Genomic DNA, 14,519 nt, shown 5'->3' on the forward strand with positions numbered 1-14,519 from the left:
ATCTATACTGATTGCAACTAGACCTGGCTAACCTACACTGTGGGCCCCCATACCTTGCTTGGGGGGGGGGCGCAATTTTTACACCCTCGCCCTGGGTGCATTTTAGCCTAGAAACTGCACTGTATGTATGACAAGCAGCAAATGGTCTAGAACTTGCCCTGCCTATGTAAATATATTTGTTCCCCTGTTCGGGTTTAGTATACTGTTATGTTAGTTGGGAGGGATTTTTTTGGGATATCATTTAGGAACAAAAAGGACAACCAAGCATATATAGTTACATAGTTATTTTGGCTGAAAAAAGACATACGTCCATCGAGTTCAACCAGTACAAAGTACAACTCCAGCCCGTCCCCCACATACCCCTGTTGATCCAGAGGAAGGCGAAAAAAACCCCACCAGGCATGGTCCAATTAGCCCCAAATGGGAAAAATTCCTTCCTGACCCCAGATGGCAATCAGATAAAATCCCTGGATCAACATCATTAGGCATAACCTAGTAATTGTAGCCATGGATGTCTTTCAACGCAAGGAAAGCATCTAAGCCCCCTTTAAATGCAGGTATAGAGTTTGCCATAACGACTTCCTGTGGCAATGCATTCCACATCTTAACCACTCTTACTGTAAAGAACCCTTTCCTAAATAAATGGCTAAAACGTTTTTCCTCCATGCGCAGCTCATGTCCTCTAGTCCTTTGAGAAGGCCTAGGGACAAAAAGCTCATCCGCCAAGCTATTATATTGCCCTCTAATGTATTTATACATGTTAATTAGATCTCCTCTAAGGCGTCTTTTCTCTAGACTAAATAAACCCAGTTTATCTAACCTTTCTTGGTAAGCGAGACCTTCCATCCCACGTATCAATTTTGTAGCTCGTCTCTGCACCTGCTCTAAAACTGCAATATCTTTTTTGTAATGTGGTGCCCAGAACTGAATTCCATATTCCAGATGTGGCCTTACTAGAGAGTTAAACAGGGGCAATATTATGCTAGCATCTCGAGTTTTTATTTCCCTTTTAATGCATCCCAAAATTTTGTTCGCTTTAGCTGCATAGTTTAAAATATAGCCGTCAGCATGTTTCAATAACACCGACAGTCTGGCACACAGAAACATTACATGGCATTGGCAGTTTGCTGAGCAGCTGTAAACTCCGCCTACAAACAGCTGATCCACTCTATCCCCTCCCAGAACTACACCTCCCGGCATCCCTCCGCCAGCTGATGACATGTCACACGAAGCAGCCTGCTCCGCCTGCCTCTTCCTCTGAACTACAACTCCCGACACACTATACGTCAATCCTACCAATGGGGTCCCGGTGGCGCCCAGCTGCGAGTTTGTTGATTGGCCAGCTAAGTACATCCGGACTGTGAAGAGGAAGCCAGTGACGTTGTGTGTTGAGGCTGGAGCTGGAGGAGGAGAATGGCTGCGCAGGGAGGTGGGTAGTGAGTAGGGGGACCGGGGAAGATGCTGCTGCTTGGTGCGGGGCGGACATGGAGTGTCTGGGGAAGGTTGATGCTGGTTCTCCTAATGCCAGCTTAGGCAGTAGCTAGTTGGGGGTTCAGTAGCTGTTTGGGGACTACAAGTCCCAGCATGCCTTGTCTGCTCCTGACAGGAATCAGACAACAACGTACATATCAACAGGTTGTATTTATTACTATGTACAGAACCTGTCACTGGCCCCACCTACAGCAGTCTGTGATCTCTGGCCATAACAGTAGTGTGGTGTGGGGTCATTTGGGTTCAATGTAATTTGAATGAATTGCTTAGATAGGCCTTCATGCTACATGAGTGTAAGATCACATTTCTTATTGAAAAAAAAATGATTGGATCAGGAAAAAAATAAATACAGCCTGCCTGATTGCCAGTGACTGATTCCCAAGCTCAAAACTGATCTTACTTGATTGGAAGCAGATCATGTTGGAAAATATCTATGGAAATACTGGCTATCATTCTCTGTGTATGTCCTTTCATTCCATTTTGATTGGTATCTAAATGGAGAAATGATTGGAAACCTGGTCAGAAAAAAATGCATGTGTGCCATCTTTCTTCTGTATCTGGGTGATATCCAGTCTGAATTTTGTTTTGATTACTTGCTCAAATTGGATCTGAAGTAAGAAAGTATAGTGTGTACCAGCACTAAAGGCAATTACCTACAGAAGGATGATTTCATGTCCGATATGAGCCATCTGTGGTTGGTTAGGCTAGCCATCCTGTGTCATAATAAACATATGACAGGAATGCAATGCAACAGACTGAAAAAGTTGTACTGCGTTGTTGCATACAGTCAATGAAAAGTATGCTGTGCTTAAAGAGACACTGAAGCGAAAAAAAATATATGATATAATGAATTGGTTGTGTACTATGAATAATTACTAGAAGATTAGCAGCAAAGAAAATATTCTCATAATATTTTCAGGTATATAGTGTTTTTTCTAACATTGCATCACTCTATAATATGTGCAGATTACACAACACTCAGCATTCAAAATGAGTCTTTCAGAGCAGTCTGTGAAGTAATTAAAGGTCCGTACACACGCCGGACTTTAGGCAACGACGGGTCCGTCGTTGCCTCCCGCTGGGTGGGCGTGCCAGCGACAGTCCGGCATGTGTACGCTCTGTCGTCAGACTGATACGGCTGTTTCTGAGCGATCCACCCGGCGGATCGCTCAGGAACAGCCGTATCAGTCTGACGACAGAGCGTACACACGCCGGACAGTCGCTGGCACGCCCACCCAGCGGGAGGCAACGACGGACCCGTCGTTGCCTAAAGTCCGGCGTGTGTACGGACCTTAACACTCCTCTAGCAGAGGAAAAGTAAACAGTTCAATTACAGTTGAGATAATAAGTCAGATAACAGCCCTCTCCATGACCAAGTTAGTCGGAGAGCTTAATAGCTTTTTTTGCATAGAGATAACTGGAGTTTCTCAACTCTTCCTGTACTGGAAACAATTAGACTGATGTATCTGATCTTAATGTTTTTTTCTTAGCTGTACTACACATACAAATCATAATATCATTTTTTTTTTTTTCGCTTCAGTGTCTCTTTAACACAGAGCATGCAGTGCATTCCCATACTGCAACTTGTTTTACCGCAAATGCTGTTGCTACACTGATTTTTTTTTTTTTTTGTATAGGTGGTGCATTGCAGTAAGCTGCATGTCAAACCAGCTGTTACACCGCAATGCACCACTGTCTACTAAGCCTAAAGGTGGCCACTAACTGTTCAGTGTCTAGTGAAAAATCGTTTGAGCGATCAGAAATTCTGATCGGAAGTGAAATCGTTCACTACACCATCAACAAAACAATCTTTGCTTTCTATCTATCACAACCAACAAGAAAATCCAAATCTTGGTTTGATGAAAATCCAATCTATATCGTTTTTATAATCATTCACAATCCGTTGTGCCCATCAACAGAGATTTACAATTAATCCGATCAGAGTTTCTGATCGCTCGAATGATTTTTTTTTTTTGTTTTTTTTTTTTTTTGCTAGAAACTGGACTGTTAGTGGCCACCTTTAGTTTCATTAGACTGTGTTCAGCAGTAATGATCACACTTCCATTATTTGTCCCCCCCCAAAACTTATTTGCTTATGTTGATCAAGTGTGCCTGAAGTATCTATGGCAACATTGCCCAGAAACTTGAATCATCACCAGGCTTTCATCTGAAACAAAGCCACTATACAGTGTTATTGGGATATCTGCAGGTGTGTTGTTGGTTCTGTATACATGTAAATATCCCAACCAAAGGTGTATGGCCTACAATCTGCAGGTGAGCATCCAATAAGTATTTTGTCTTCCTTGTCTCCTCCTACCTACTTCCACGTTGGCTAGAACAGGCAGCTTGGCTGTCAATGAGCTGGCACTGCCTTACAGGTGGTTTCAGCTAGAATAATTTTGGCAGTTAAATTCTACATCCATGGCTTTACCTTCATCTTCTGACTATTTAAGAAGCGGGTCAGTAAACCATACAATGTCCGATGCAAAGGTTCCAATCTTATTCTTTTCTTCAGATGTACTGTTATGACCTGGGTAATTGAGGCCATTCACAGGAATACTGCTGATGAAGTTCTCTGGATTCTTCTGACTAATTTTGCTGTAATCAGCTTGTTGTGCAATGGTCCTGTGTTACTTGCCAAACTTTGGCCGAAGCTGTGATGGTGTTCATGGTACTGTTTCATAGATTGGCTGACAGTTTTCAGCCAGAAGGTTGTTCATTGAGCCAGGTTAAAGTGGACCTGAGTTCTTGCACAGGACAGAAAGAACATATAGAAATGATGCATCCTGTATGTACTTAGAGAGTTCAGCCTGTCTTTATTCCCCTCATCTGTGACTTGTAATTTGATCCCTCAGCTGACTGCCATGGCAGAGAGCTCATTTGTAAACACAGGATGTTAACAATGTCTGCTTCCTCAAAAACAGGAAATGGACAAACTTCTGATTTATTACAGGATTTGTATCAGCTGTAACAAATGTTTTTTTATTTAAAGGTTAATGCTGTTGTGTATCTTTTAGAGCAAAGAGGAAGTTCTGAGTTCAGGTCTGCTTTAAATGTTGGGAGCTATTGTGGTTGAGCTGAACCAGCATTAAAGTCCATAGGGAACTGTTCTCCAATTACAACTTAAAGCATTCTAACTGGCTGAATCGTGTGGCTGTATTATTACAATCTATCTGAAACCTAGCAGTTTAGTTTCGCATCATTGGCAGAATATCCCTATGGGCTTCTATGCTGTTTGATATGCTATTCGCTTCAATCATACTAGCACTAAGCCTTCTTGGCCATCCAGTGTATCTTACCTATGGGTACCTTAGAGAAACCAGAGGCTTTTAAAACCTTGGCACCTAGTCAACATTAATTCTCCCCCCCACCCCTCCCCTTCTGCTTGTTAGGGATTCCAGTTAATCTCAGAGGGTATACCTCACGTTTATCTTGCCTCCATAGACATAATCTACAGCTTCGTAAAAATTTGTTTTGTTTCAGCATTGGCTATTTTTACCAGTAACCAACCAGTGAGTGAAGCGGTGTACATGGCACCTGCACAGCAGTCTCTGATATGCCAATCAACAAACGGGCAATTTTTGCATGCACAGTCATGTAGCTCACTATGAGGTTCATTCATGGAATCTTGCCATTACTACAGGTAGTATGGTACTGCGAGTTAAGCTATTGGCATGACCCGCAGTAATCTAGTAGTGCGATGTTGCTACGGCAACCCGCATTACTAATGGTTGGGCTTATTAGTAATGTGCATTACCCTAGCAACGGTCGTGCTACTAGATTACTGCGGGTCACTCTTATAGCTTAACTTAAAGAGAATCTGTATTGTTAAAATCGCACAAAAGTAAACATACCAGTGCGTTAGGGGACATCTCCTATTACCCTCTGTCACAATTTCGCCGCTCCCCGCCGCATTAAAAGTGGTTAAAAACTGTTTTAAAAAGTTTGTTTATAAACAAACAAAATGGCCACCAAAACAGGAAGTAGGTTGATGTACAGCATGTCCACACATAGAAAATACATCCATACACAAGCAGGCTGTATACACCCTTCCTTTTGAATCTCAAGAGATCATTTGTGTGTTTCTTTCCCCCTGCAGCTATCTTCCACTGAAGTGTCAGGCTGTTTCTTCCTGCAGAGTGCAGACAGCTCTGCCTGTATGTAATTCTTCAGTATGTGAAAGCCCAGCCAGCTCAGAGGACGATTTATCCAGCTTGTAAAAGATAATAGAGCAGAGAGAAGCTGCACTAATCTAAATAATACACAGGCAGTGTGCAGAGAGGGGCCGGGAGGGGGGAGATGCATCACAGAACCACAACACTGAAGAACTTGGCAGCCTTCCAGACACAGGCTGACAAGTCTGACAAGAGAGAGATAAGTTGATTTATTACAGAGATGGTGATAGTAGAACGTGCTGCAGTAAGCCAGAACACATTAGAATAGCTTTTGGAACTTGTAGGATGATAAAAAACAGGATGCAATTTTTGTTACGGAGTCTCTTTAACTGGTAGCGGTAATATTGCCCTGTGCTGAATGCGCACAGCAATAATACCACAAACCCATTGTCGCATCATTTAGATTCTATAGGTGACCCAGCGGTAAATTCCATAGGGAAAAGTTCTCCAATTACCCTTTGCAACTTTAAAGTGTACTTAAAGGGGGGAAAAAGTGCACCTTACCTTGGTTCCGCCTCACCAGAGGGGATCCTCCCACTGGCTCCCCCAAAAACTCCCTTGATGGCGGTGCAGGCATGCGCACTAAAAGCTCTGCTTTCGCACTCTGGTGGAAACAGCTGGACCTGATTGGGTCCACTCTACTGTGCAGGCATAAGCAGTCTGCGCCTGCACAGTAGAGCATATCTGATTGGACTCTGCTTTTTCCGCCGGAGCCCGAATGGGAAGCTACTAGTAGGCTTGCGAGTGCTGCCATAAGCATAATTGTGTCGTCGTCCCCCCCCCCCCCCCCCTTTTTTTTTTTTTTTTTTTTTTTTTTATATATCTAAAGCCAGACCTGAGCATTGTCAAAAGGAAGGCAAGGACATGTGGCAAAGCCTATGAAAATATCATCTTTGAAAGGAAAAGTTTAGTTAGACACTTTGTGTACATTTACACAGTATATGCCTTAAGGCCCATACACACGCCTGACTTATATCTTTGTCCTCATTAAATTCTCAAATTGACACCCTGTGTGTTTAGGGAGCTGCGCATAGTCTTTCCACACGTCCTGTGGTCTAGCATCTGCCACAGTATCCCCGATATGCCTCCCATTTTCAATGCCATGGTCGGCACCCTTTGACCTGGACATGCTGAGCTGCGCATGTGCAGTATGTTCTCTATGCGCAGGAGTGCAGAGGGCGCTGGTCAGAGGGCGCCGACCAGGACTCTGAAAATGGGAGGCATAGCAGGGAAATGGAGGCAGATGCCAGGCCATGGGTGGTACGGTAAGCCCATGCATGCCTCCCCACAAAATTCTTTTTTGGAATTTTAATGAGGATTAAGTATCCTTTTAAGGCAGCTGATAACCTCCGCCAATAATCGAGTGTGTACGGCAGCTGGGGACCCCCAACCTGTGAGCAATCCTGCAAGTGGATCTACTTGCCCCAGCGACGCTGATCTGCTTGTTCACACTATGTCATGGACGTGCCGCTCATCATCCCTCCGTCCCCCTGCATAGCAACACAGTGCATTATCACTTACACAGCAGGCCCTAATCCAAGACGAGTGACATTTGTCAAAGGTGTGAACACACCTTTACTCTTCTTCCCCTCTCCGGACTTTTACCATGTATTTTATTGCTGGCTTCTTGAGTATTAGGCTTTTTACCAATGGCCACTGTGTATTTCATCCGCAGAAAAGTCTATTGCCAGATAGGATTGCAGCTGACTCATCACAAAAGGAGCAGCTGATATATTCCACATACAGCAGCTCAATACACACCATGAAATTGTACACCAGGCCATGGCCTTTACCAAACTATTTGGTTGGTGGCATGGGTAGTGATTCCCACTGGGTCTCCACACCCTCAGGAAGCACGGAGCTGCTGTCCATGGAATAGATCAATTGCTCCTTTTGTGACAAATCTGCTGCTATCCTATCAGACTTTTCTGCCAGGGAAACCTAGAGCAACCATTGGTAGACTGCATAGTACACCAGTATCGATTTATTTCAGATCGATTATTTCCAACATGTCCGATTTGCTTTTCGATCGATTTCTTTTAACTTTAATAGGAAATCGATTGGAAAATGCTTGGTAATCGATCTAACAGTAAATCGACCATAAAATCTCAATGTGTACCAGGCATAAGGGTTTGTACTCTCATTCAATTTTGATTGACAAATTTTACCACTTCCATGTAGTATTAAAGCTTGCATATACAATCTATTCATAGTATTCAAAATCTCTGAGCCCTCATACTACATGGAAGTGGTGAAGTTAATCAATCATTGGCCAACTGGGTCTGTATTAGGCCTGAAAGATAAATCGAATTTAAATCGAAATCGCGATCACCAAGATCACAATTTCAGAATCGTCAAAGCGGCAAATATCGCGATCACGTCATTTCCACATGGGAAAGTTTGAAGAAGCGCCTTCAAACTTTCCCGAAGTCCCAGTGCGTGAGGCCCGCAGCGTTGGACATACCTTCCGTCCTCTATCGCCCGCTGCCGGCTCTTGTGCTTGGCAAAACTCCGGGTGCCTGTATGTCACATGACATACAGGAAGTATGCCGTGCATTAGAGACTGCAGGAGGCGAAGTGGATAGACGGGCATTGCTGGACTTGTGCTTGAAGCTATGTCCAGAACTATCAATATATAACACTGCGCCGCAGTCCACAAAGAGTGATATATAAAAGTTCTTTAACCAGTTCCTGGGATCGCTGCAATTTAAGGTCTGGAGAGCGCAGCAGTAACTATATTTCATATGTCCAGAACTAATGCAGCTTGGGGGACAGAGGAGGCACAGAGAGAGACAGCGTGGGCACAGAGACACAGGAGACAGAGGGGGCACAGAGACACAAAGGGGGCAAGAGAGAGAGACCAAGAGGCATGAAGAGGCAAAGGGGGCACAAGGAGAGACAGGGGGACAGAGGTGGAACAAACAGGCACAAAGGGGGGAACGAAGCTTGATTTGAAGGAAATCGTGAATCGAATCGAAATCGTAATTTCGGACAGAAATCGCTCAATTCAATTTTTTTCTAAAATCGTTCAGGCCTAGTCTGTATGCATTTTAACAGTATTAGAGGCAGGAGAGCTAAGTTATTTGCATTGTTCACTAGGAAATAAATGTAAGCCTCCATATCCCTTTTGCTTCAGGTTCCCTTTAAGGGCGCATTTCCACTAGAGTGATCCTGCATGCGTTTTCTGCATGCAGATTCGCATAACCAATACAAGTGGATGGGGCTGTTTCCACTTGTCAGGAATTCTGTGCGGTCTGCTGTGCAGAAAAAATCTGTACGGCAGAGCCCTTCAGAATTCGCATGCCGCACGCGAATCGCCGCTAATGTAACTTAATAGGAAAACCGCAAGCGTCTGTTTTGCGGTTTTCCATGCATTTTCGTATGTTATCGCTTAAAAACCCATGTCGATGCTTGCCAGCATTGACATGGTTAAAATCGCATAGTGCAAACCGCGAGCGATTCCACGTGAAAATCAGCATGGAAACGCGAACGAATCTGCACCCGCATGCGGATTCGTTGACTTGTTTTTCCGCAACAAAATCGCAACGCAAAAGTGGAAACGAGCCCTAAGACTGAAGATTGACCACTGACATTATTTTTACCTGTTTAGGGTATTTTAACCTGTCAGCTCTTCTCCCATTCTTTTGCCAATAACTTAATCACTACTAATCACAACGTAATGATCTATATCTTGTTTTTTCTAATTGTCATCCGGGACAACCCGAGATCCGGTCCCGCCCAGGATCTGGGGAAACGCCAAACCAAGAAATTTAAAAGCCCCTGCCCTCCCTTAATCCTCAGTTCATCTGTGTTTCCGTCACGGAAACACCATTGGAAGCAAGCTCCCATCTAATTTTTATTTTATGGCCCTCACCAGAGTGTGGGTTATTTTGCAAGAAGAGCAGAGGAACGGGGCGGTGTGGAGCAATTTACAGAGGTAACGCTGAGCCGCAAGAAAGAGGGGTGAGAGCGTGCTGACGTCACGCGGGCCCAAGGGGGAGGATCGGAGATCAAGGAAATAAGTTAGCGGGTTCCTGGCGTCTCCTCCAGCGGTCTGTGCCCATTGAGGAAGCATGTCGCCGCCGCAGCAGTCGGAGGTGGCAGGCACGGCACCTAAGTCCTCCACACAAACGCAGCCATCCGGGTCTGGGGTGGTAAGTCCTTCAGTGGAGGGTGATATTTAATATTTATTCGAATCACCTTTGGATGACTTCTCAGTTGCATGTCTATTTTTCTGGGTTTTATTATAGGCAAAGACTGAGTCTAGAACTAATGTTCACCCCAAATATAAAAGCTGTGGGTTGTGCAACACTAAAATTGCTCCAGATGCCCCTGGGAATGTTTGTCAAGCTTGTACAGATTCTATTGTAGTATCTGAGACATCTAACATTTTAAAAGGAGTTATGGAGGCAGTTAATAAGAATATGCAAGAGACTCTAGATAGATTCAAGGAGTCTTTTTGTTCCATTCCCCCCCCCCCCCCCCCCCACTGATCCCCTTCCAGGTCCCACTGGGTTATTTTCTCAGCCACCTACCACGCCTGATATATTGGGAGCTGAGGAGGGGGGGGGGGGGATATTTCTGGGTCAGGCTCTTTGGAGGAAGGTGAACAGATCAGGTCAGAGGATTCAGGTAAGGAAGATATAGCAAAGGCTCCTAGATTTCTTTTTACTCCGGATGAATCATCTGAGTTATTAAAAGCCGTGTACACCACGGAACAAATTAAGGAATCAGTTCCAGAGATTACGCCTCAGGATCAAGTATATTCAGGCCTTGGCCAGTCTACTGGGAGAGTGTTTCCCATTCATAAAACACTACAGGAAATTATTACCTCTCAATGGCAGAATCCGGAGAGGCCTTTGTTTATACCTAAAATCCTCCAAAAGGAAATTTCCTTTTGCTCAATCAGAGATTGACAAATGGATTAAATGCCCAAAGCTTGATGCATGCTTATCTAAATACTCTAAAGCCTCACTTATCCTTTGGGGACTCGGGGGTCCTCAAAGATGTGATGGACAAAAAGGTTAATTCCCTCCTAAAGAAGGCTTGGGAATCGGCGGCTTTTGGCTTTATCCCAGGTATTTCAGCCACCTGCATCTCGCGCAACCTCAGAATCTGGATGGATAATCTGGTTGAGCAAATCTCTAAGGGGGTTCCTCTTAAAGATTGTGGCTTCTCTCCCGGTCATTCTTAAAGCAGTAGCTTTTTTAGCGGACGCAGTTACTGAACTGATACGGGTATCGGCACGTACTGCGGCTCTAATTAACTCTGCACGACGAGCGCAGGGCCGGCCCGCTCATGAGGCGGGGTGAAACTTTTGCCTCAGGCGGCAAATTTCCAGGGGCGGCACCCGCCCGTCCGTGGGTGCGGGGAGCCGGCCCGCCGAGCTGGAGGGGTAGCTGGCAGGACGGGGGTATTGGGCCAGCGGCGGGGAGGGGGGTCGGACCCCCCCTCCCTCGCCTGGGTCCTCCGTCCTCCGCTCCCCTCCAGCCTAAATAGAAGCAGCCGTATGTGTAAGAGGCACGGACGGGGAGACACTCGCCTCCTCCTCGCTCCAGCGTGCGCTCCACTGACATCACTTCCTGCAGGACGCTGAAGGAAGTGACGTCAGTGGAGCGCACGCTGGGAAGAGGTGAGTGGTGGGGGGGGGAGGGGCGGCGGTGACAATTTTTTAAAAATTTGCCTCAGGCGGCAAAAAGTCTAGGGCCGGCCCTGGACGAGCGGTGTGGTTGAAGACCTGGGACGGAGACCAGACGTCAAGAAACAAGGTTTAATTCCATTTGAGGGTACTCTGTCATTTGGATCAGGCTTAGATGATATCTTAGCCCGCTCTGCGGAGAAAGGGAAGCAATTCCCTATTAGAGAAAAAAATCCTAAGACTAAAAGACCTTTTGTCCCTAAGAAACAAGGAGGTGAACAGGTAAAGAATAGGAATGTGCAGAGGAAATGGTCCTTTCCGAAAGGGAAGGGGAAAGGAGGGTTCATTCTTGGCAAGACTGAACCCCCTAAGCAGAGTAAATGACGTTTTACCGGTAGGGGGAAGACCAATTTTATTTTCAGTTAGAATGGGAGAAATTAAATCCCAATCCCTTTGTTTTGCGTATCCTAAAAGGAATACCGCCTTCAGTTTTCAGTCAATCCCCCTCGAAGGAAATTTGTGAATTCATTTCCAAAAGACCCCGAGAAGGCAGTCGGTCTGGAAATAGAAATTCAGAGACTTCTAGAAAAAAAAAAATGATCATTCCAGTTCCCCGGGAGGAGGTTTTCCAGGGGTACTACTCCCATGTCTTTCTGGTGAAGAAAACCAGTGGGGAGTTCAGGTTTATTTTGAATCTAAAGTCTCTCAATCAGTTTCTGACTTACAAGAAATTCAGGATGGAGAGCATTTATTCAGTAAGGGGTCTATTGCAGGGGAAAGAGTTCTTTGTCTCAATAGACCTCCAAGATGCCTATCTGCACATCCCGATCTTTTACAGACATCAGAAATTTCTAAGATTTGCAATCCGAGCTCCTTCGCACAGTCGCCATTTCCAATTTCAGGCACTCCCGTTTGGCATAGCATCAGCCCCACGGGTGTTCGTGAAGGTTTTGGCAGAAATTATGAAGGAGTTGAGAATCCAGGGAATTTTAATAATTTCATATCTGGACGATCTGCTGGCTTTTGCAGAGACAAAAGATCTGGTCTGTTCACACAGGGATATTGTCATCAAGACATTAACTCAGGCGGGGTGGATTGTCGATTACAACAAGTCAGCTCTGGAGCCAGTTATCAGCCAGTTAGCAACAAATTACATTTCTGGGTGACAGGATAGACTCGATAGAGAGGAAAAGCTTTTTACCTCCAGAAAGATTCTGAAGATTCAATCTGAGGTAAATTCTCTGACTCGAGAGGCATCCTCTCTTCGTCAAATCATGAGTCCTCGGTCTATTTTCAGCATCCATCCCAGCAGTAACCTGGGCCCAGTCTCACCAAGATCCCTTCAAGCCCTGCTTCTTTCCAATTGGGACAAATCGAAGGATTCCCTGGATCGTCTGATTTGTATGCCAGAGTTAGTGAAGTCCAATCTAGTATCTACTATGGTGGTTGGACAGTCAAAACCTGAGCGAAGGTCAGTTTTGAAGACAGATGCATCCAGTAAAAATCTTTACGGATGCAAGTTCCTGGGGCTGGGGAGCAACAGCCAGGGGGATGCAAGTTCCTGGGGCTGGGGAGCAACAGCCAGGGGGAGAACATGCATAAGGAAGTTGGCCTCAGTTAATAAGCAAAAGATCATCCAATTTCAGAGAACTGATGGAAGTTCAGAGGGCTCTTCTATCTTTTCAGTCCCTGATAGAAGGAAATCATGTATTGGTATTTTCGGACAACATCACGATGGTGGCTTATCTTTCAAAACGAGGGACGATGTCGTTCTATCTCATGTCTCTCTGCTTGGAGATTCTGGCATGGGCAGAACCTTGAATTCCTTATCAGCGATCCACATAAAAGGCTCTCTCAATGTAGAGGCGGATTTTTTAAGCCGCCAGCAGATGAACCAATCCGAGTGGGAACTCCAACCGGAGTTTTTCAGATGTTGGTGGAGAAATTTGGGCTACCGGAGATAGATCTCTTCGCATCCCCGAAGACCGCGAAAGTGGAGCGGTTCTTCTTCCTTCACAGATGCAGCAGGTCTCTGGGATTGGATGCTCTGAGTCTTCCTTGGGAATTTGTTCTAGGGTATGCTTTCCCTCCAACAGTACTAATTCCCCAGGGCCTTCTAAAACTACAGAGAGGGAGTGAATCTTATCTTGATAGCACCTCAATGGCCAAAAAGGCCATGATATGCAACACTACTGAGAATGGCAGTACAGCCCCCGTGGCCTCTACCACTCCGTCCAGACCTGTTGATGCAGGGGCCTCTAAACCATCCCAGACCTCAGTTATTCAAACTGGCAGCCTGGACCCTGAAAGGTTAATTTTGAGACCGAAGGGTCTTTCAGAGAAAGTTATAGACTTTAATGAGATGTAGGAAACCGGTAACTCAAAAGATTTATCCGGAAAGTTTATTTAGCATGGTATGATTTCTCATGGCAATAATCAAGATTTAACCAGTTCTGTTCTGGAATTTCATCAGGACGGATTCGATATGAAATTTGCTCCCAGCACTCTCAAGGTCCAGTGTTCAGCTCTATCTATATTGTTGGGTAGACACTTAGCACCTGGAGGTGTTAGTAAGGAATTTTTTTTCAAGGCATTACAGAGATCTACTCCTGTTAAGTTGAAGATTTTTCCCCAGTGGGATCTTTAGTTAGTACTTAACAGCCTTCCAGGTGGTCCTTTTGAGCCCATAGAAAGTATTTGATATAAAATGTTTGACACTCAAATTGGCTTTTCTGATTGCTATAACTTTGGCCAGACATTTGGGCGATCTTCAGGCGTTATCTATTAAGGATCCTTTTCTCATTATCTGCCCTGACAGTGTGAGACATAGACTAGATCCGTCGTATTTACCTAAAGTAGCATCTGAATTCCATAGGTCACAGATTATTCTGCCTTCATTTTGTTCCAGGCCAGCGGGGGTTAAAGAGGAGTCCTTTCATTGTTTAGATGTCAGGAGATCTTTACTAGTTTATCTCTCCAGGACTAGAGAATTCAGAAAATCTAGTCATTGGTCCTATTTCCTGAGAAAAATAGGGGTCAGCAGGCATCCAGACAGACGATTGCGAGATGGATTAGACAGACCATTACCTTAGCCTATGAGGGTAGTGACAGTCCCTTACCAGATAACATTAAAGCTCACTCAACTCGCTCTTTATCCACATCATGGGCAGGAGCCACCATACACCAGATTTGTCAAGCGGCAACATGGTCAAACG

General features: G+C 45.0%; 1 protein-coding gene across 2 annotated transcripts in view; it reads left to right on the forward strand.

Moving 5' to 3' along the window:
• Nucleotides 1-1,283: 1,283 nt before the first annotated feature.
• The window catches only part of KBTBD8 (kelch repeat and BTB domain containing 8), a 45,453-nt gene continuing 32,217 nt past the window's right edge, over nucleotides 1,284-14,519 (forward strand). For both annotated transcript variants that reach the window (XM_068251769.1, XM_068251770.1), the window contains exon 1: nucleotides 1,284-1,429. In XM_068251769.1, the coding sequence (XP_068107870.1) occupies nucleotides 1,414-1,429 (16 nt within the window). In that variant the 5' untranslated portion in view covers nucleotides 1,284-1,413. The remainder of the gene's footprint in view (nucleotides 1,430-14,519) is intronic.

This window comes from Hyperolius riggenbachi, chromosome 9 (genome assembly GCF_040937935.1).
Source record: "Hyperolius riggenbachi isolate aHypRig1 chromosome 9, aHypRig1.pri, whole genome shotgun sequence".
NCBI lineage: Eukaryota > Metazoa > Chordata > Amphibia > Anura > Hyperoliidae > Hyperolius > Hyperolius riggenbachi.